Consider the following 22049-nt stretch of genomic DNA (forward strand, 5'->3'; position numbering starts at 1 on the left):
GAATATAAAATTAATGGCGGGCCGCGAGTAAAATAATATTTTTAGACATATATTATCATGAAAAACGAATTTCAACAGAAAAAAAATAAATGATTCTCTAATAGCCAACAATTTAATGAAAAAGGTGAAACTGTTATACAATTTTTTTAATTTCAAGTGTTAATTTCGTAGTTGAGATTCTTAAAACTGCTTGTAAATCTTCATCGGTGATGTTTGATCGTAGAGTTTTTATTGACATTCATAATTGAAATTGTTTGTTCATATAATATGTAGGTTGATCCAATAATAACCAACACTTTTCGAGCAGAATCTTCAAGTCGTTTGAATTTGTCTGAATTAACGGTGTTGTAAAATTTGCAGATTTCTTCTTGACAGTGCAATTTCATGTACTTATATTCAAATTTCATTTAAAAAAAAACGTTAAAATATAGAAAAAAGGATACTTTCTTCAAAAATAAGATAAGCTTGCGGGCCCCACAGAAATACTTGGTGGGATTAGATTAGGCGGGCCGTAGATTGCCGAGGCCTGCACTAACAGGATTTAAAATTGTAACCGCTTGAATGAAACGATATAACCATTTTATTTCCAACATTGGATTATATACAATGGGCATGGTGTGTAAAATGTCATTATTATTTTATTTGAATATTTTGGCTTGACTCGACCTCCTTCAGACACGTGACATTGTGAGAGTAATAAAGAATCATTCGGGAACATGGTGTCATTTCAGAATTATTGTGAAAACAATTATGTAGAATTTGCAATCTCATATTTAAATGTGATATAGATTTACTCAACTCGGGCACCAATGCAATTGTATTAGTTCAATTCTCAGCATCTCAAATACATGTAATTATATGGATGAAGTGCTATACATTATCATTTATTTTAACTTTTACAATCTCTTTAAGTGGCGGCTCTCAATATGACTTCTAATACCTGGGGTTCTGGGTTCAATGAGGTCACAATACATCAATGTAATTTTCTCATGCCTTGGGGGTTCTGTGATGTGTTTCGATTTGGGTTGCCTGTTGTAGTGTTAAAAAAAAAAAGTAAAAAGGGTGACTACTTATTTTGCCAAAAACAAAAATGGAGACATCTGAAATAACCACACACTTTATTGTCATCCTTTTATTTGGCTAAAAGCTTGATGCGTTCATAACTAAGTACATTGAAATATGATTAAGTATATAAAATAATACCATATTATTAAATAAATAATTAATTGTTACACTCTGCAACCAACTTTAATGGACTTATGTATGTAATCAGTATAAGTTTGACATCCTTCATCAATAGATACCTGCAACTTTACTCCACATACTCACCGTGAGTTGAACGCATCGCGAGTGGTTATCACTTTAGATATTCAACGTAAATCTAATCCATGCCAGAAGATCCCAGATTGTGCACCAGGATAAATTAGTTGCGCAATTTCTCTCATGCTTGCAAATTATAACAAATTATTTAGGTTTTTTTGGGATGCATGCGCACTAGAGAATACGAGATGTCATTGTGTAATTTCAGTATTACGAATATGTATAACCTATTTATTTCAAATTGTAAAATGACAGTGGATTTGCAGATGATAGATGATTTAATACGGTAATAATATTATCTCCACATATTTCCCACCATGGGATGTCAGTCGGAAGAGATATTTGTATAATCAAAATGATACTTACTGTTATTGTATGAAAATCAAAGAACTCGCTTGAACCTTTTGAAATTTGACATTACAAAATCATTGTCCATTTTAAAATGAACGAAAAATAACCTAAACTACGCAATTCTGGACGAAGCAAAGTCTTCGTGAAACGAATTTTATAGAATCGTAAGAATGTTTTAGACATATTCATAATGTAATTAATACGATTTCTATATATTATTCGACAGTATGACATCTACAAAATTAATGATTTAGCACCGTACAGAGGCCACGGAAAATACTTACGACAAACATGTTTCTCGCAGAATCATTCACGGCAATTCGAACATGGATGGAATAAAGATATCATTTCTTGGAACGCTCACGGCAAGTTTTCATAAAGCTTCTAATGTTAATTAAACAATATACAAGATCATTGATAAGTGGTTCATACTTTTCTATGAGAAATCTATAAAAAGTTCAATCTTTCTAGCCTTTCCAGCAGGCAATCACAACTTATAATATCGATGCTCATAAGTTGATACCTCGTATCTGACATTCAATATCTTCGATAGGGAGGATTAAAATGTTATAAAAAATCAGGTAATCATTAAACAAAAATACGGTTAGATACCTTAAAAAAACTCATTTAATAGTTTTTCTAAACCATTTTAACTCCCCCTTTCAATAATTTTAATGTTTGAAAGTTGAATGTCGGATACTAGGTGTCAACCTATTGAGCATTGATATGCCATATTAGCCGGAATACAATGCAATAGTTTTAATCTAAAATATTTTATTTGTAAAAAGTTTACGCATTATATTCAAGCGTTAGTGAAAAATATTAGGTAGGTAGGTATATGTTTTATACCCGTCTTGTCTGTATTCTATTTATAGAAATGCGGCTGAGGGTTTTATGCGCTTGGGTGGTGTAACTACTTACAGTTGCATTTTTGTTAACATTGGAGTTTATTGTTTTACTGTACCGTTTGCGGCTATAACGAAATTGGTGATAAAATATATTGATCATATAGAAATGAAATCAACGAAAATTCACATGTATAAAGGCATATAAAAAAGTTATGATATAAGCTCCAAAATAATGGTTGCTCTAGAATCTCAATAAAGGAACAATTTGCAAACATGAAAAATGTTAATATTTATCTTTTACATAGAAATTTCTGAATTTTTGTAAATAAAATTTTATTTCCCTATTAATTTGTATTTTATTTTTCCTTTCAACCGCAGTTCAAAATATACAGTCGTGTTATATTCGAAGCCACATTACATTCAGGCTAATATGATATTTTCAAACATCACCTCATCCGTCAGATGAATACGGCATCTATATATTTTTATAATGTATGTAATATGATTTTGTTCATAAATTAAAATTAGCAAAAACAGCAATTCTATGTTACACAAATACAGGTTAATATTCCAGTCTTGATTTAAGTTTTCACCAAACTCACAAAATGATTAAGCATTTCACAATAAAATATTGACAGTGACGACAAAACCCTCCATAAATATATATTACGCACGATACATTTTATATATTCTGATTATTGATTCTTGCTATCGTCGTCGTCGGCCTTTCTCTTGCTGGCGCCCGATTTTCTTTCTCTGGTGGACATGGGCGGCTGATACTTCTCCCAAGACTTGTGATTCAAATCATCAAAATCGTCGCAGTACAAGGCGATGTCTTTTAAATATGAAGCAAGATATAAGAGTTCGCGATCTTTCTCCCTGTTCACGTGCGCCTGACGAAATGGCCTTATTTTTAGGCCTGTCTTCGGATTCATAATGAAATTTCTTCTGATATCGTCAAACATAATAGTATTTTTTGAACTATACTGATCGAATTTGCCCCATATCACTCCGAGCGGTTTTACCTGGAAAACATATAAATACAAATAATTAATTATTCGTAGAACATTGAAACTGTATACTAGTTTGACATGCGACTTGATGAAATCGGGATTTTAGAAGATAATCAAATAAAATTAATTTTGGTGCATGTAAATGATTAGGTTAATATTTATGGAGCTGGGGGCACCATGTTCCCTTATTTAATCGAGCTAAAATACATAAATTAATTTTTTATTAAATGGAACCAATCTGGGAGGTACCCATAGAGGTATATACCCCAAAAAAAATTTTAACTTCAAAATATTGGTCACCCTAAATTTTTTCTTCAAAAAGTTGCATGAAATGTAAATCATTTTTAATGTTAGTCAATTTTTCATTATATTAAAATATCGATTTTTTTAAATATCTCTTTCAGTACTCTTTTATTTCATCAGACATTCTTTTGTTTCAAAAATTCAACAAACCATTTTTTGGTGTCATTAATTTTTCGTATTCCTACTGTTTTATGAACGAGTTTTATTCTCAGCAAATACTATCTACAGCTACCCACAACATAAGTATATTCTTTAGTGATTTTTTAATATTGGTTAATAGAAGACAGAAGAAGTTATGGGAGGCCTTCATCCAGAGGTGGATTGACCCCGGCTAATGATTAAAAGGTATTTATGTGTGATGGAAGCAATACTTGTTCTGTCTCTACAAATTCTCTATTAATTGATATAAGGAATCCAAGATAATGAAACTAAATTAGCTACCACTACTCACATCTATTATGCCATATTTAGGAGTGTGAACAGTTATCATCGCTAAGTAATCCAAGTAAAACATGATCTTGTAGTCTTGATGAGTGGATATTCCCAATAGCTTCATTTTCTCCTCTATCCACTTCATTCCGGTAGCGGACCAAATGACAATATCGTAATGGTGATATGCCGATGTTAGAAATTCGTGTAAGAAAGGTCTCATCAATTCATAGCCTAAAAAACAAAAAAAAAAAAAAAACATTATTATATTGTAGTAGATGTGTTTTTAATCTATTTCTTTCAGATATCAAACACACTTCATTCCTCAATGAAGGAAATTTAATGTAATAAAGTCAACTCCAAAAAAAAATATTACTGGCAATGCTAGATCACTCTCTAAAACTAATAAATTTCAGACAGTGTCAAATTCATTTCAACCAATCACGTCATCGAGATGATGAAAGATACTACGTGCCTGTTTTGTTGCTGATAAACACAAACCTTCAAAGATGGACTAATGGAAATATCACATTTTCTCACTTTGTCAAAAAGTGGATTTTATTTAATATTTCTATTTTGGTACTACTTCCTGAAATGTAAATATTTATTGAACATTTATATGTTTTCCATCCGTGGGGGCATACAAAAAACTATGTTCATACATTAAATTTTTTTTTGATAAACTTACAGAGAACATTTTTTGAACACTACACTACAGGTCAAGAGCCCCAATAACGATAGTGTAATAGCAATCATAATAATTTTTTTATTTTTTTTTCGACCATGTCCAATCCTAATCATAGATCATATGGGCCTCCACTGAGTGGAGGTTTGTATTGACAGATTTTGTTTTTACAAGAAATGGATATCAGCAACTTGCTCAACCTACTAATTCCATACTCTGACTCGTACACAAATTTAAAAACAATACGTGTACTTGCCAGACCCAGGATTCGAACCTGGGACCCACGACGCTATAGGCCGACGCTTAAGCCATGCGGCCATTGCCATATCCAGATTTTAATAAAATCATATAAATGTAATCGAACCAGGAGCTCCCGGATGAGAAGACAGTGTCTTACGCATTGGACTACGAGACCTATCTTTGAATAATGGCAGAATATTAATAACAATATCCATAAACAAAACTTACCTGATTCCGCAGCTGATCTATGATCAAATAGTGTGTAGTCAATATCTAATACAAGCAGTTTTTTATTTGCTCTCGGTTCATTCAGCATAGTAATTTTATATTCCTTAATTCTTTTTTCGATTTTCTGTAAGTAAACCTGAAAGCAAAAATATAATTGAGCCATAAGTCACAAAAACTGCTCAGACGACTTTTCCGACTTAACTAACTCTCAAAAAACGGTTTTCACTTCACACCTACTATGTAAATATATATAATTTTATTTTCTCATGGCATTTACCGACAAAACGGTGATGACAAATACCCCAATTGAAATGTAATGACGTGTAATTTATAATAATGAGTCTTTTAAATTTCCAGGGCAGGTTTTGCAACTCAACGAATCAATTACTATATTTATATATTGCATCATACATTAGTAGCAATTTCATATCATGTAGACGGAACATCAGTATGAATTGTAGCCAGTCAGGTTTAAAATAATAACTCATGATTTATGCTCCTACCTAAGGTGGGCGCTACTTATATGTATGGTAAACAGGGTATTTTTGAATTTGAATGCGTAAATACGTCTTTACTACAATATATATTTGATTTGGATTGATCTAAAACAGTGGTGCACAAAATATTTGAAAGGGCCAATTTATGCAATTTCTAATTTTTGACACATTTTATTCTTTTTAATTTAATAGTTACATTATCGATGATGAAGTACTTGTTATTGTGGGCCGCATGCGCTCCACTGTCCAGGTTTGGGCATCACTAGTCTAAAACTACTAACTGATAATTTTTCCTTGGCTTTACAGTGAACTTGTAACCATTGGTCTTTATTATAAGCAATCTGCATTTATTTTCAAAATTCGGCTTCATTTCATTACATTATAATGACGCCACACTCCCACTCAAATCTTTCATCATTCTCTATGATTTTATTAAGAATGAATCACTTAAATTAAATTTACTTGGTAGAGCGTCGACATATTACAGCAAAATTTCATCTATACAAAAAAAAAACAAGGAATTCTTCGTTATTATGACGCTGATAGCTTCAGTTTGGGGTCACTCATATTCTAAATAGACAAACTACTAAAATATTGTATTGTTTGAACTATTACATCAGCGTTTTCAATGGCAACTTCTTCATCTTCAATATCCAAATCGTTAATGACATCTTCAGATCCAGTCGGTTTGCTGCACGCTTCCTGAATGGCTTCCTCTAAAGACCCCATCATCATAATCTTAAAGTTTGGCTTAAAATTCAAATCTCCCAGTCTACACCCATCTTCAGCCGACTTTCCTGGAAGGATGCAAAATTGTGTGTTAGCTAGTTTTAAATTAGGAAACAAATCAATTCTCATTAGCAAAGGATAATACATTTTTTTTATGATAACGAAATCGAATAAAAACCATTCGAATACCTTTGAATTTTAAGTTTAGTAATTTTTGTCGTTCTGGCCTCACAGCTGTCTCTTTTTCGATACATTGTTTTAGTTTGGTGACTGTATCATCATCCGATAATCCTTTGATTGCATACTCTTTTCCACTCCACTTAACTACTATATTAACTTCATTTTCGCTCATTTCAAAGGCTTTTTTGAGAAAATATAATAGTTTTCACCGGCTGTCAATCTGGGTGACGGTATGTTTTGTTGTGCAAATAATACCAACAAAAGAATAATAAATATTCGATTGTTGGAATTAATTACTGGCAACTCTGGCACACTTTCGTGTGTTGTTTCCTTTGGTTGTTTCTGATTTCTGCCTATGAAGCATAGACAAACCATAATATATTATTATCTTCCACATTATGGCAGACAGTGACAGGCCTGTCAGTGAAAAGCGAGATTTTCCAACTAAAAAGAATCAAAAGCCAGGATCCCAACAATTCAATTTAAAAAAAAGAGTCCCACCTCGAACTCTAACTAGAGAAAATGATATATACGTCACTAAGAAAACTAACTTTAAGGTAGGTACGTTTTTATTCAGCACATTCATTGTTGACATCGATGAAAGCTTATGAATAATTTATCAAATATACGGATTCCATCTTTTAGGCACAGTTGGAGAAATGTTCGAAACTTCTGTTAAATGGCGAGAAAGAAATCATCTTACATGCTCTAGGCGCTGCCATTTGCCGTTGTATCAATTTGGCATTGCAGCTTGAGACCACCTTCCATGGGACTTGTAAAATTGAAGTCAATACTTCTACAGTCGATCTTATCGGTAAGGATATCTAATTTTCTTTGAAGACCATTCCATTAATTAATACAGTGAAATAAACCATAATATTGTTTTTTAGATGACCTGGAACCAAATACTGATGAGGGAGAATTTGGCACACAAGTGAGACAAAATTCCTCTGTCCACATAAGAGTCTATCGTATCGCAGCTTTAGGTGCCCAGTGAACCACGTGCGAAAATGTTCTTTACTTTGAATGAAATTGTGTCGTGGATTGGTTTAACAGTTTTTGAAATATGGATAAATCTCGTGTCGGTAACAATTTTTTCTATGCTACTCGCCCTGAAAATAGAAGGCGCGCTTACGGACTCATGGTGGATAATCTTTTCACCTCTTTTCATTAGTGATGGAATGAATGCTTATCTCTGTGTTATAATTTTCATTCGCATGAATATGGATACATCTCTGAAAGTCTCCCTGTTTCGCGCATCTTGGAGTACAATATTTCTAGGATTGACATTTGTATTTAAATTTTTACTCTGTAAAAAATTGACCGGCCAATCGGCAATTGAATACAGTGAAGTATTTGCTCCGCTGTTTATTTTACTACAGCTAATTGCCGTGAGAGCGTGTCAACTCCACCAATAACTCGGCAAGTAGGGAATTAACCGAATGATATTTGTTGTCGTATATGAAAAATATATTCATTAATTAATTATCTCCGAAGCCTTCAAAAAAACTTCATTGGACATTTTGTGAATATTTATTGTTATAAGCATTACATGTTTAACTTAGGTATTTTTTTATAATTAGTTTAATATCAATAAAATGTGTAAACTGATGTTGTATTGTTTTTATTTCTTGCTTCTATTTGTCTGCTTTATATAAAGTTTTCAAATACCTCGACATCCAAAGAGTTTGGGCATAAAGAAGTTTTTCTAACAGTATCTTTGTCAATATGGAAATACAACACTCGCCTACACTTTGTTGATAATTTCAAGATATAGGAAGAATAGACAGGATAATAATTATTATATTCTTACTTTATTGCAACTTAATATCAGTTTACTTCTTATGCATAGTCGTATAAATACATGGGATTATGCATTGCATGGAATGAGAATTATTGTGTAATAGCGCCTGTACACGTGCATGGATTTACTGTAGGCAATACAGTGAAACCCCGAACCTACGATTTTCAAGGGACCCTAAATAAACGAAAAATCGGGGAACGGTTAATGCGGGATTATTTAACATTGTTCTTGTGGGTGTTTGGCGGGAATGATTTATGCGAGAACGGTAGGTTGGGTTCCACTGTAGTGCTTATTTTAAACTATCATGGCAATAACTGTTTACACGTAAAAGTGCTGACTGTCTCTCCAATCTCATTCTTCAAGAGTAAGCGAGATGCGATGTTGTCATTTTATAGTACTATTTTGACAGGACGTATTGAAAATCGGTTAACCTCAAAATGAATCGTTGGTTTTTTTACCGGCAGGTTCGCCATTATCATTCTACAGCGCAGGTGCAGATCTTACTTGGGCATAAAAAATCAGAACAATTCAGAAGCTTCCAAACTTGTTTGATACATGCACGCAATCTTGCCAACTGCAGGATAATACATGTTTCCCCATACATTTTCTTACTGTGCACAGTAAATCTATGCACGTGTAAACGGGGTATAATGCCAGTGAGACGTATTTCCATTTCAAGTAAGCTTAACCCCATTTATATGCATAAGTATGATGCATTGGGCACTAAATGGTAATTTTCTTTCTAAACCCCACAACTACATAAATTATTGATTCATAAAAGTACAATCATTGTGAAATAAAACTGTACTTATTCCATATTAATTATTAAGTCGCTGCTATTGACAAAATGTAAATTTTACTGTTACATAGATTCTAATATTTGCGGTTTCATATTCAAAATTGTCTTGACTTCCATACCTGTCGATCAAATAAAACATTCTACTATTTATGCATTAACAAAACAATCTTAAAACCATAATTATCTATAAGTACAAATAAATGCCTACTTACACTCAATAAACCAAATTAATTTATCAAATTGAAGAGCTTCATAGTGAATGGGTGTGTGTTAAACGCATTTTAATTTTTTTCAGTATGTTTATATTATGACCATTAGCAACACCTGCAATTGCCAGATTTAGATATAGAATACTAAAAACACCATAGGCAGAAAGCCCTCACTTTATTTAGGCGTCTGTTATATCCAGCTTCTTAATTGTAATTAGCCAATGAACTTATTATAAACTAAGATAAGGAATAAATGATTTGGTGTTACATACTAATTACATAATGTTTAATATTGTGATGCAATTTACATATTTTAAATAAACAATTTGTAATACAATGTAAGTGTGATCCCTAGGGCTGTCAAAAAAGTATCGATATGATACCAGGTATCGATAGTTTTTCTTTCGATATGACAGTGATTCCACACAAAATTAAAAATATACATATATAAGGTCTAGGTCATTGGTAATGCGTATATACAACCCATAAGTACTTCATACAACGAGTTTCATTGGATTGATTATTTATTAAATAACATTTAAATTCTAACAATGCCCAAATCTGTACGAAGTATTTTATTACAACAATTAGTTAATGATAAAATGATAATTAAAACGTTTTACATGAGTCTGTAAATATTTTAACTTTCTGAGATTAAAAAAAGGGGTAAACTGAATAATTAGTACTTCTAATTAGATCTAAATAAAACTTATAATAATATTACAGATAGGAATTACGAGAGTGTGAAATTATTCCCTATTTCCAGAAAGAATGCAACAAACAAAATGTTCATGAAGTCAACCCAAATTATTTTCGGTGTTACTAAACTTGCATTCCATCATCATCGCTAGAACCGGTCAATTTATTATTAACCATAGAAGTAGCCGGGCAATTCTTGTAGTTTATACCATCTTAAGACCGAGACACAGGTCGCATCCAAAAATGTATACTAATATTACTTTTATAAAATAACAAATTAGTTCCGAGCCCAGTCTATGTATGCATTTCTAAAATATTACATATCTACTGAACAAAAAAAATATTTGAAGAAAATAGTCAAGAAATAAAAAAAATAGCTTATTTCAGAAAATTGAAAAAGCTGCTAGTCTTCGCTTTTTCGCCTCTGCTGAATAGAAAGTTTAACGGTGTGTCAGACTCCTTTGCTTGTGTGTCGTTACTTTTCGCACGCCCTCCATCATCAGTGAACAACTTAAACGGGTTGCTCTTGAATGCACCCATCCCTGAAAATAAAAGCAAAAGTAATTATGCGCTGTTGTTTTAATTGATAATGAAAACACCCCTTCCTCTGTCGGTGTTACGTATTAGCAATCCAACTCTTTTTCGGTTAACACATTGTGTACATATATTGTTAGATTAAGAACATGGATGTTTGTGATGACACACCGGCATCAAATTCACATAACAAAATTCCATTCTTATATTATGTCATACATTGAAAGTGGACATTATAAAATATGTACATATAAAAAACAGCTACGAACCGAATCCCAATGTAGATTTGTTTTCTTTTGCTTTTTCGTCTGCTTGGTCATCCTTCTGTGTAATGGCAGACGCATCAATTTCTATGGATCTCGTGTATTGATGAACTGGATCTATAAAATGAAAAATAAAAATATAAAGAAAGTAACGATGTTTTGGTAATATATAACACTTACTTACTGAAACCTAGTAGTAAAACTACAATATTAAGATTTTATGACATTAATCTCTCTTCACTATTATTTCTTGGTGGAAATACATGGTATTTGACCATGTTCGATCCTAAGATCATAAATGCGCCTCCACAGAGTGGAGGTTGTTTTAACGGATATTTTTTTGTTTTTTACAAGAAATGAATTGTAGCCACATGCTCAACCTATTAGCTCCATACTCTGAACACACATATCCATCTTCTGACTCATACACAAATTGAAAAATAAGATGTGTATTTGCAAGATCCAGGATTCGAACCTGGGACCCACGACATTATCAGCTGATGCGTTATTCGCTCGACCCTTGTGGGTGTTTTTATTTTTAATATTTTATTAGTTTCACCCGATTGCCTGCCAATTTAATATGACTGAAAAACAAAATTGTCTTGGAGTACATACAAAATTGTAGACATAGTACACAAAATAAAATACATATATCTGACGAAATCTATTCATAAAATTCTTCACACATATAGCTTTTACAGTAAAATGATAATTAGTTTTTCAGCAATCAGTTGCAAAACTACTACATACATAGGGTTAAAGGTCAATTTTTTGTGAAATTGAAGTGTGTTGAAAAAAATACATAGATTCATTACATACAAGTGAAGTCTTAAATCATTATTTTCCTATATAAAATTGTCTTTTGAATTTACTTTATGTAGGTGAATATTCAATACTTTTACTGTACCTAGTTTAGAAGAGTTCCAAACAACCAAGTAAATTTAATGCTCAATTAATAATAAATGAAAAAGTATTTTATGTACATAATAATTTTTATCGATCTTACTCATTAAAGCAGAATAATCTTGTAGACTGCCTTCCCCGTATTCTGAAGAAGGACTCCAATAATTGGGGCTTGACATTATTTCAGCATTAGAGTAGTAATTTGTTGAATAATAATTGCTCTTCGGAGTCAAAGGAGTTTGTGTTGAGTGAATACTTTCATTTAAAGTCTTCTGAAATGAAAATACAATAAGTATATGATTAAAAAATGAAAATCCACTGTATTCCAAAAATTCAGAAAAGAATCTGTCAGAACTTTCATAAAATAAATGTAAACTGGGAAAAGCAGTCATTTTGAGTTATTTATGGGGTGGGGTCATCTTCAACGTCCTAAAAATGTGTCAGCAAGAATTATTCTGTGACTGATTTTTGGTAAGCTAGTGTCATGAACTCATGTACTACTGCTAAAGTCTGTAAGTAATTCACGAAACCAAAACCGACATCCTTTAAAAAAATGAAAGAAACTTGTAAGGGAAATTATAATATGTAGGTAACGATTATTAAAAATGTTAACATGAAAATAAAATACTATGCACGTGTTCGCACAATTTGTATGGAAATTTCCTTTGATCTGTGTCACCACACAGTAGATTAAATAAGCGATGGAGCACTGGGTAAAAGTAAATTAACCTCTGACGAGTAACTTTGAAATAAAACACATGCGTAACATTCACTCGAAACCCCCGCTAAAAAGGAAACTATGACGATGTCGGCTTCCGCAGACGGAGGACAGAAAGATTAAAAAATGCTATTACTCAGATAAAGTAGAATTTCCCAAGGAGCGGTAAGGCAATAGATTTTTTACGTGACACTTGCGTAGCTCTTTTTAGTTATAAACATACCTACCACATATGCCGCCTTTGATAGATTTGACAGAAAATATAACAAAGTTGGAGCGAGGGAAGATGATGCAATAGACTTTATGTAAGCGCAGTCAAAAATAGTATCAGTAGCAATAATTAAATTTGCTCTGTGTAATTCGTGCGCACTAGAAGAAATCACAATCAGTGCAAGTTCAAGGTTAAATTATTGTTCCACTAATAGTGACAAATTTAATATAATGAAATCAAAAAAATCTTATTTAAATTGATGTCCTGTAAACTTGGAGATTATCACTTAGAGACCTACAAACTTATCTGAAATATGGGATGGAGGAGCCACTGTCAAAAACTACCCAATCAAGACTCATAACTGGACAAAATCTGACATTCGAATGATATTTTCAAAATGGCGTCCTATGGTAATGCCATTCTTTAGATAAGTTTGTAGGTCTGTACACTCTTTTGGCTAAACAAACTCGAAAAATTTATTTATTTAAAAAGAACTTTTGTGAGATGCTTTTAAAAAAAAATCCAGAATACTTACTTTTTCGGATTCATTTATGCTTGTGTGTGATAATTTGATACTTGTATCCGGTACTGATGCTGGGGGTTTTTCATTTACCACTGAGATTTCTCTCTCTGTATGTTTCTTCAAAATCTCTTCTTCAGGCGCCTTATCAGCCGTGTTCACGTTGGCAGACACATATTTTGCTCTAGTATTTAGGTCTACTTCATGTGTATTATCTTTTTGTTTGGAAACGTGTTTAGGTACCGCCAATTTGTCGGTCATTTTGTAACAATTATCAGTCATGTTCTGAGCAGTGTCATTTCTAGAGCACTTTACTGTCTCATCTTTTGCAAAAAATATGGATTGTCCATTTACGTTATCAAGTTTTCGCTGAAAGAAAGGGTTGTCGAGATTACAGTAACACACATATTACACACTTTTATACATGCAAACGAGTTAGTTTTTTCAATACACCGGATCCTCTTTTTGCACGGTTTCGAAATAACACGGTTTAAACAAGTAGCGATTATTTTCTATTTACACTGATTTTTTTGCTTTAACACGGTTTAAAAAAACTAAAAAGAAAAAAAGTATGTATGTATGTACATATTTATCAAAAAAATGCGTTGCAATGGACTGCACGCCACTAGTGCATACATATGTTGTCACCGGATGCCGCCCAGATATAGGTAGGTACATACGTGCTTACATGGCGCCACTAGTCAGTCACTTCGGCTTCGACACGAGAGACGCGCCGCATGCTTCGGCGTCAGCGTCATTAAATATTTCCAGCGATGAGAGTGATTTTTCACCGGTGAAAAACAGCAGTAAACGGGCACGTTTATTGTCTAGTAGCGACACTGAATGAATATTTTTCTCTATACTAAATTTTATTTAAATCGAAAACTATGTATTTTTATGTATACATACACATTTTTATGTATAAATAATAAATTAATTTGATTTATTTTCGAGAATATCGTATTTTGAGTTGATTTTAAGTAACGGAACCTATCTACTATTTTTGTATGGGCTCCTTATCTTTTTTTACACGGTAGTCTTTGGAACGTATCCCCCGTGCAAAAAGAGGATCGGGTGTACGTTGTAAAGCTGCATTTAGACCTGGCGAGCAAATGTTTATTCTTCCCCCACTCCAGTGAAATTCTCTTGCTTTTTGTTGAGCGGGCATAAGAATTTCGTTGGAGTGGGGGAAGAACAAACATTTATTTTACTCGATGTGTCTAAATGCGGCATAACTGTTTTTCATGAAGCAGATGAGCTGTCATTGTTAATTTGAAAATCTTATAGAGATGTATATTTTTCATAGTTTCAGTGTAAAAAGGTTCAATCAAAGCATAAAAAAGTCAATCAAAATGCAAACAAATCGTACTCTCCTATATAACAAAATAATGTACTAAATCCAACTATTACTGTACAGTATAATAATTACACTCTAGCTGTTTTTCGGATAGGCAAAATCTTTCTAATGCAATTTCCATAAGTAAATAAAAAAAGACATTATCCACTGGAGAATGAGGCAAGACAGTCAGCACTTTTGCGTGTAAACAGTTATTGTCGCGATAGTTTAATTTATACGATATTGCTGGTGGAAAATCCATGCACGTGTACAGGTGCTATCAGTATGTATGTATTATCACCGGCCTTCTGCGTATCTGAAGCGGAGATGGCAGGCCGTGATAACGTCAAGGTCAAAGCGGGGGTGGGGGACAGAAACGCACGGGGTATTCGGTCAAGGCTGGTTTATTTCATCGTATTGCAGGGTAGTCGTTACAGATACAGGTTATTGTCGTCGTTGGCGGTCGGTTGGTAATTGGCGGGCTGCAACGTGGTGTCGCGGGCTTGGCTGCTGGGGCTTCGCATCCGAGGCGATGCTCGCTGTCCGATGGGAGGTAGGGTCGGGGCTTGCGGCTTGGCGTGCTGCCGATGTCAGATGTGGTCTTTTCGGCGGGCTGTCCGGAATGCTGGCTTGGCTTCGCGTCCGAGGCGAGCGAAGGCGAGAAGAGATTTTGCGGTTGATGCTGTTGGTTCGGCGGTTGATGTAAGAGAGATGCTGGCTGGTCGACGTATCAGGCAAGAGAGAGCTTTCGCGCCCATCCAGATCCAACTGCCAGATTCGCGGCGTCCTGTTTTATCCGTCGGTCGGGAAGCTCCCTGTTTTACCGACGGATTGACTAGTGGCGGCGCGAGCAGCCGTTTTTGATAGACCGCGTCTGTTTTGGCGGGATTTTGACGAATTTGAATTTCAAGGAGACGGGTTCCGCTCGGCCGAGGGTTGCGATCACCGCGAAGAGTGGACGTAGGCTGTGGTGTTTTGGGAAATATGATGGTTCGGTCCGCCCTTTGAGGTAGTCTCCTGTGGGAGATTTCCATCTGGTATCAGTATGAATTAACCAACAAGATTATTTATTTCTGAATCTGATTTTCAGGTTAGCAGAATGTGCTATGTTAATATATCATAGTATGATTCTTTTAACAATTCCATGATGGCCGAGCAGTTACGCGTCAGGCCTTTAATTTCAGGCTTGAACCTAGGTCTGGCAAATTCACATGTTGTTTTTCGATGTCTGTTTTGACCCAGAGTATGGACTCAATAGATTGAGCACGCGACTAACATCGATTTCTTGTAAAAAAAAAAAAATCCGTGAATACAACACAACCTTCACCCTGTGGAGATCCATATGATCTTCTTAGGATCGGACATGGATTAAAAAAAATGATTCTTTTACTTTACAAAGGTGCACCCACACTTTGCTAAGCAGGATGTGCAGTAGCAAAATTCAAAAGAAAATTATTGCTCTGCACACGAGGTCAGCGGATGTGCCTTCGAGAGGTGAAAGATTATTGATACGAAGAATATACAATAATACTGAAGAACAAAAATTAATTACGAAAAAATAAATAGATAGTATGATGATATAATATATTCACTAAGCTCATCTATAAAAGTAATCTGCAAACCCCCTGCCACATTAGCAGCATATAAGACATTTTAATGAATGCAGTTAATATAGGTACTGAGATCCTTGAATTCATATAATCAAATGGTAGCCACTACAAACAATCATTATCGTATCTAGGTACATGAGGCATCTTCATACTTGGCGGACAAAATGTATCGCATCCAAATGTATACTAAGTACATGTTAAAACTTTCTATAGCCAATCAGGGTCGAGATTAACACTATTTCATCATATTCCTGCACACTCTTACACTATTTTACAATTGTAGGTACAGTAAAAACGAAACAATGATGCGGTTCGTCGATTGTATATGTACGTATACGTACGAATACGCGGTCATCGGCTGCTAGGCATTTATTACGGCTCCCCATACGCACGCACACTATCGACCGACCGCATTATTGTTTCGTTTTTACTGTACCTACATCAAAGATCAGGCCATTACCAAATTTCAAGTGATTTATCCTCTCCATGCAATATACTAATTAACACAATCTAACTTTTTAATTACCACATTTAAATAACACGTTAATTATATCTAATGGCCAACAACTCCAAATGCGCCAGTAGCGGTGTTAGCACTAAATGAGTGAATCCATTCCAATTACAATTCAGCGCTGTCATAATTATTGAAACTAAGGTACACATACCAGTGGCAAGTTTTTATTTTGTGCATACACGAAAACAGGAGACTTATTCATTGTATATCTTGTCATAAAATGTTCATGGAGTTCATCCCTAGATTTAGTTTCATCTCGGTGACCCTGAGTCGGTATATTATGATCATCTCGAGCTTTTTGTGCGTCTGAAATGCTTATCATGGGTGAAGCAAACAATTGTTCTTGTTGGAGATTTTCCATATCCTGAAAAAAAATGATTCCTTCTTCAAAAAACATCAACACTCTGCCTAACTAACTCACAATAATTGCAACACTACTTGTCTTCATACTTCAACATAGTATAACAATTTATTGACTTTATCACAAGAAACATGTATGATTAATTCAAAGGTATTGAAGATGACAACATATTCTACTAGACGGAGCATGAATATTTGAAAGTGAAACTGAAAAGAAGGACCCTCGGTCTACTGTTTAAATTAGCTGCAATTCATTTCTACCTAATTGATAAAGTTGTCGAATGCGTGAGGTTTTTACTTTAAATGGCATAATATGACAAAACAGAGTGATGATAAATGAACATGAGAAACAGGCTATCCTGAAATGATTGGGTAAAATATGAATCATCAAAATAAATGGCTTCTCAATATGGAATCGAAACATAATTATGTTCAGATTCAGCAGAACATGTGCACATATTGATAACTTATTTAGATGAACAATCAGAAATATGTCAAACGTGTATAGTATTCGACATTGCCATGTTTCAATTAATTTTGCTCTCGCTAACAAATCTACCTCAATATAAATTTTCCAGAAATAGATACAATGCGACTTTCATATTGAGTCTTCTACGTCACCACAGTCCTTCCTGAAACTAAAACCCTTCCCGCGCATTAATTTTACCGTTACTACATTCCCCGCGCTCGTATTTCAGTGCATGTTCAATATCGTGTGGAGTTTTATTAAAATTAAAATGCCTAAATCTTCGCAGAAGCAGATGAAGAGCATTATTTTAAATGTAGAAGATTGTGAGGAGGAGAAACGGAAAAGAAAGCTTTTAATTCCTCTCTTCTACTATATTGATCTTTTTTTATGGTGTTAACTGTCAATTATTGGTGGAAATACATTGTATTAATTAAGATATAAATACAATATGTAATACTAGTAATCCACTTAGTTTCAACTGGGACATGGTCAATCTTCCTACCTTAGATCCTTTGAAGCGGACGAATACGGTTCTGATCAATATTAAAATGAGTGGAATTAATACTACATATTGTGTTTTATTTTAATTAATATATACCTTTTTACAAAATTTATGAATGAGGTTTGACGTTTCATCGGGTTTAAGGATAATATCTTCAAGAATCTTAACTTGTTTTTCTGTCTGCCCATTAGTTTTTGACTTTTCTTCACCATCATTTTGTCGGCATCTGGTTGTAGTCTGATCAGTATCGTTGGCCTCGGCAGAAGTCAGTTTAGGCAGCGGCTCTTCATTGTTCTCCTTTTGGGCCGTTTCATTTTGTTTGTGAATCAATACTGTATTTTCACATCTCTTTTCGTTGTCACAAATTGCCTCTTGAACAATTGTTTGATGTTTGGCATTACTATTTTTCCTATGCAACATGCTTATTTTACTATTATCATCAATAGTTTTTGCCTGTTTTGTATGGCTCAAATAAGAAATGGGCATTTCAATATTTTTCATTGATTTTTCAAACTCAATTACGGCCATTCGCCTACTTTCGCCTGGCAACTATAAAAAACAACAAATTTCAATAAAAATAACTCATAATGGCAATAATGATTTGTAAGGAAACACACAAAAGCATATCACGTGAGAGCAGTTGCACAAACAATAAATTATTGATACTGATGGAATGAACGTATCATTTGACGAGTGGACGATTGCTTTCAAATGTACCGAGCGAGATAAACTGACACAATATTTTTTCTAGTCCAATGCATAAAGCACTGGCTTCCCGTATTGGGACATGGAGTTTAATTCCCAGTAAGGTAACAATACATTTATGTGATTTTCTCAAAGCCTATCTACATTTATGATTGCTTCACTGCTATTACTACACTTTTGTCATTGGGCCTGATAACCTGCTATAATGTTAATATAAAAATTAAAAAAAAACCAGAGCAATGTACCTATGTAAATACTATAGGACATAGGTGATAGTGACCATAGACAATATGCAAATTAACCCCACCTAGGATACACACTTTCATCCAAAACCTAAATATTAAAGTAGATACGACAGCAGAATAAGCCAATGATACGAATGTAAATTTTCAATAATCACTCTCATCAAAATATAGGTAGAGTTAATTTCTCAATCACATTCAAATGCATCTTATGTAGACGTGGCAATATTTAATCATACATACACAATGCTGTAATAACATTAACGCAGATTTTCAATAATGACCTTGCAATGTAGGTTGAGTACATTTGTTTGCACCATACATTTTCTGTGGCGTCACTATCACAAGTTTGATCAAACAATTACAAGAGTTGAAGATCGGTGGAAATAAATGGCATCAAATAGTAGATAGTAGGAGAGAAAGAAGTAGTACTAAGGGTCTTTAAAACCACCAGTGTACCAACTCCGGATGATAATTCCAATTGAACTGTATTAATTATATTCAGAGTCATAACGATAATTGTATCTATCAGCGATTTTAATCCCAAATGATCCCAATATTTTGCTTTTGTATATTTTGGGGATTACGTATAAAAATATTTTGTTTAAATTTATCAATCTAGAGCAGGAATGACGAACCTATGGCACGATGTCTAGTCTATGTCGATGTATATCTAGACATCAAATGATTTTGCACAGCACGCGAATGTTTTATTTTGAAGAGAAAAAAATTACCTATTAAACAATACAAAAGAGTTTTACAAATAAACATACATAATAGGTAGGTACATAATATTAAAAAATAATGATGACATAGCTATGCGTACTTTCTTCGGTTTTTAATATTATTTTTACGAATAATATTTACCAATTGATGCACAAACGGAAACGACGAAATGCATAAATGACAGATCGCATTGTATAAAAAATAGCAAGCAAATATTAAAAAAAATCAAGAATAAGCATTACATTTGTACAACTAATGTAAATATATAATTTTATAGGTCGGTCCTTAGGTTTTTGTGCATCACAGTATTGCTCTGACTTCGTCAGGTGGCGGAAGAAGTCACGTCATCAACCTCTGATTTTGATCGATTTACAAATGCTTGAGACCAATCAGGAATTACAAATAAAAATATTCAATCAACAAACCTGATGAAATTTATCGGCAATCATTTAAATAATATAATTATAATAATATAATATTATTTGATTTATTTATCAGCTGAGTTATTTTGCCTCAAACATAATCTATAGAATAAAATTAAGAGTAATTATATTATATTATAGTAAATTAAAAAGAAGTAAAGAAGAATATATGAAAGAAGCATGGTTAAAATGCTCCCATGATCTCTTTGAACATGGAAAAAAATTATTCAAAGAATAAAAGATATAGAAAGGCTAGAAACACGGCGAAAGATATAATCTCAAGAACTCAATTGTAATTTTCAAACTTTTTAAATAGGATTTTAAAAAAAATATTTTTTCATTTTTCCCCATGAAAAACTGCTTGGCACGTCAGACAGTCGAAAAATAATAATTGGGAATGTTTGGCACGCGTACGTAAAAAGGTTTGCCAACCCTGGTCTAGAGGGAGATAGATGTTTTTGTATATTTTTTTGTTAGGTACTATAAATAATATATAGGAACCAGACACAAAAAAAAACACTTGTATTTCTTTTAATACCTGCGGATTTTGAAAAATCCATCCGGGATTGCAATCCTTAATCGTAACGTAAGAAAAAATATGTATTGATAGTTTACCTGAAGCACCGGAATACTTAAAGATCCTAAGCTCAAAACTGGAAGATTTGATACTCCTGGATGTTGGAGATGCAAGGAAATATTTTCTGAATCGAGCGAATGTTTATACAAGTATTTGGTCGCATGAAGGCTGGTAATATAGTGGAGAACTTTGATCTTCTCAGCTTCCAATTGCTGGTTCTTTTTCTTTAAGCTTTTAATATTATTTTTGAGTGTGAATATCATTTTTGATCTCAAACTGTTATTTACCATGTGTTGGGCAAAGCTTACAATTACACGGTGCATTTTCATATTTTGAATCTCCTTCAGTCTATAAAAAGCATTATTCAAGTACTCTTCATCAGATTTACTTTTCATCAGATTAAATTCGCTGACCAACAGCCTAGATTTCAATTTACTCCGCTGAATTGCCAACGGTGTGTTTTCATACATAATATGAAATTCTTCCCATTTATTCCGGTAAATTTCTACAGTCGTATCACTGGATTTTTTCAATTCCTCATTCTGTTGTTTTTTCTCTAACATCGTTTTTTTCAGATGTACTTTATTGGTATCTAGGCTCATCTTAAGAGCTTGTATTCTGCAAATATCATTTTCATAAATAACACAAATCATAATAATAATATAAAAACTTTCCCTCTACATAGGGCTTAAGCGGCCAATGATTCCCACCTCTTTTGTTTGGTGAAACATCTTTTTTTAAATCTAACAGAACCGCTATTTAGCTGACACACAGGGTGACTCCAGGGTGTTAAATAACAAAATACCCAAGCTAAGCGTAGGCAGTAATATACTTACGCAGACTCGAAATTCCAATTATTTCCATTTTAATCTCAAATATTATCTAAATTCATTATCTATTTCAATTTCTGTGTTGATATCTTAAACAGATATATGCATGGAACATCTTTAAATTTATGATTAACACTTAAACATTTACAAGACATAGCGTCTCAGGCGATAATTTTGTAATCTTTATGTAATCCACTTTCAAAAGTTGTATTAATCGTATTCCTTCCTTAATCAGCCGCCCTCTTATAATGTCTTGCCCTAAGCAACACACAA

The 22049-nt window shown here is 33.5% G+C and overlaps 4 protein-coding genes across 5 annotated transcripts; 2 read left to right on the forward strand and 2 right to left on the reverse strand.

Moving 5' to 3' along the window:
* Positions 1 to 1480: 1480 nt before the first annotated feature.
* Ublcp1 (Ubiquitin-like domain-containing C-terminal domain phosphatase 1) lies at positions 1481 to 7069 on the reverse strand. The gene is made up of 5 exons (XM_085944762.1): positions 6833 to 7069; positions 6530 to 6711; positions 5418 to 5553; positions 4287 to 4498; positions 1481 to 3544 (listed from the first exon to the last, which is right to left on the reverse strand). The coding sequence occupies exons 1-5, from the start codon at positions 6993 to 6995 to the stop codon at positions 3215 to 3217; spliced, it is 1023 nt and encodes a 340-aa protein (XP_085800888.1). The 5' UTR covers positions 6996 to 7069; the 3' UTR covers positions 1481 to 3214.
* A 146-nt stretch (positions 7070 to 7215) lies between these two features.
* On the forward strand, positions 7216 to 8434 carry Rpp20 (ribonuclease P protein subunit p20). The gene is made up of 3 exons (XM_085944763.1): positions 7216 to 7380; positions 7469 to 7637; positions 7714 to 8434. The coding sequence occupies exons 1-3, from the start codon at positions 7222 to 7224 to the stop codon at positions 7818 to 7820; spliced, it is 435 nt and encodes a 144-aa protein (XP_085800889.1). The 5' UTR covers positions 7216 to 7221; the 3' UTR covers positions 7821 to 8434.
* On the forward strand, positions 7834 to 8434 carry LOC147073733 (transmembrane protein 203). Its single transcript, XM_085944764.1, has one exon. The coding sequence runs from the start codon at positions 7834 to 7836 to the stop codon at positions 8239 to 8241; it is 408 nt and encodes a 135-aa protein (XP_085800890.1). The 3' UTR covers positions 8242 to 8434.
* LOC147073734 (uncharacterized) lies at positions 8341 to 21560 on the reverse strand. 2 transcript variants are annotated; one of them, XM_085944761.1, is made up of 7 exons: positions 20985 to 21560; positions 18443 to 18823; positions 17095 to 17307; positions 13499 to 13852; positions 12138 to 12306; positions 11138 to 11248; positions 8341 to 10876 (listed from the first exon to the last, which is right to left on the reverse strand). In XM_085944761.1, the coding sequence occupies exons 1-7, from the start codon at positions 21546 to 21548 to the stop codon at positions 10713 to 10715; spliced, it is 1956 nt and encodes a 651-aa protein (XP_085800887.1). In that variant the 5' UTR covers positions 21549 to 21560; the 3' UTR covers positions 8341 to 10712. The 2 variants fall into 2 exon arrangements, with proteins under 2 accessions (XP_085800887.1, XP_085800886.1); XM_085944760.1 differs by having other exon boundaries at positions 18371 to 18823.
* Between the last annotated feature and the right edge of the window lie 489 nt (positions 21561 to 22049).

This window comes from Rhyacophila brunnea, unplaced genomic scaffold (assembly GCF_057557595.1).
Source record: "Rhyacophila brunnea isolate RB1 unplaced genomic scaffold, BYU_Rbru_1.0 scaffold_17, whole genome shotgun sequence".
Lineage (NCBI taxonomy): Eukaryota > Metazoa > Arthropoda > Insecta > Trichoptera > Rhyacophilidae > Rhyacophila > Rhyacophila brunnea.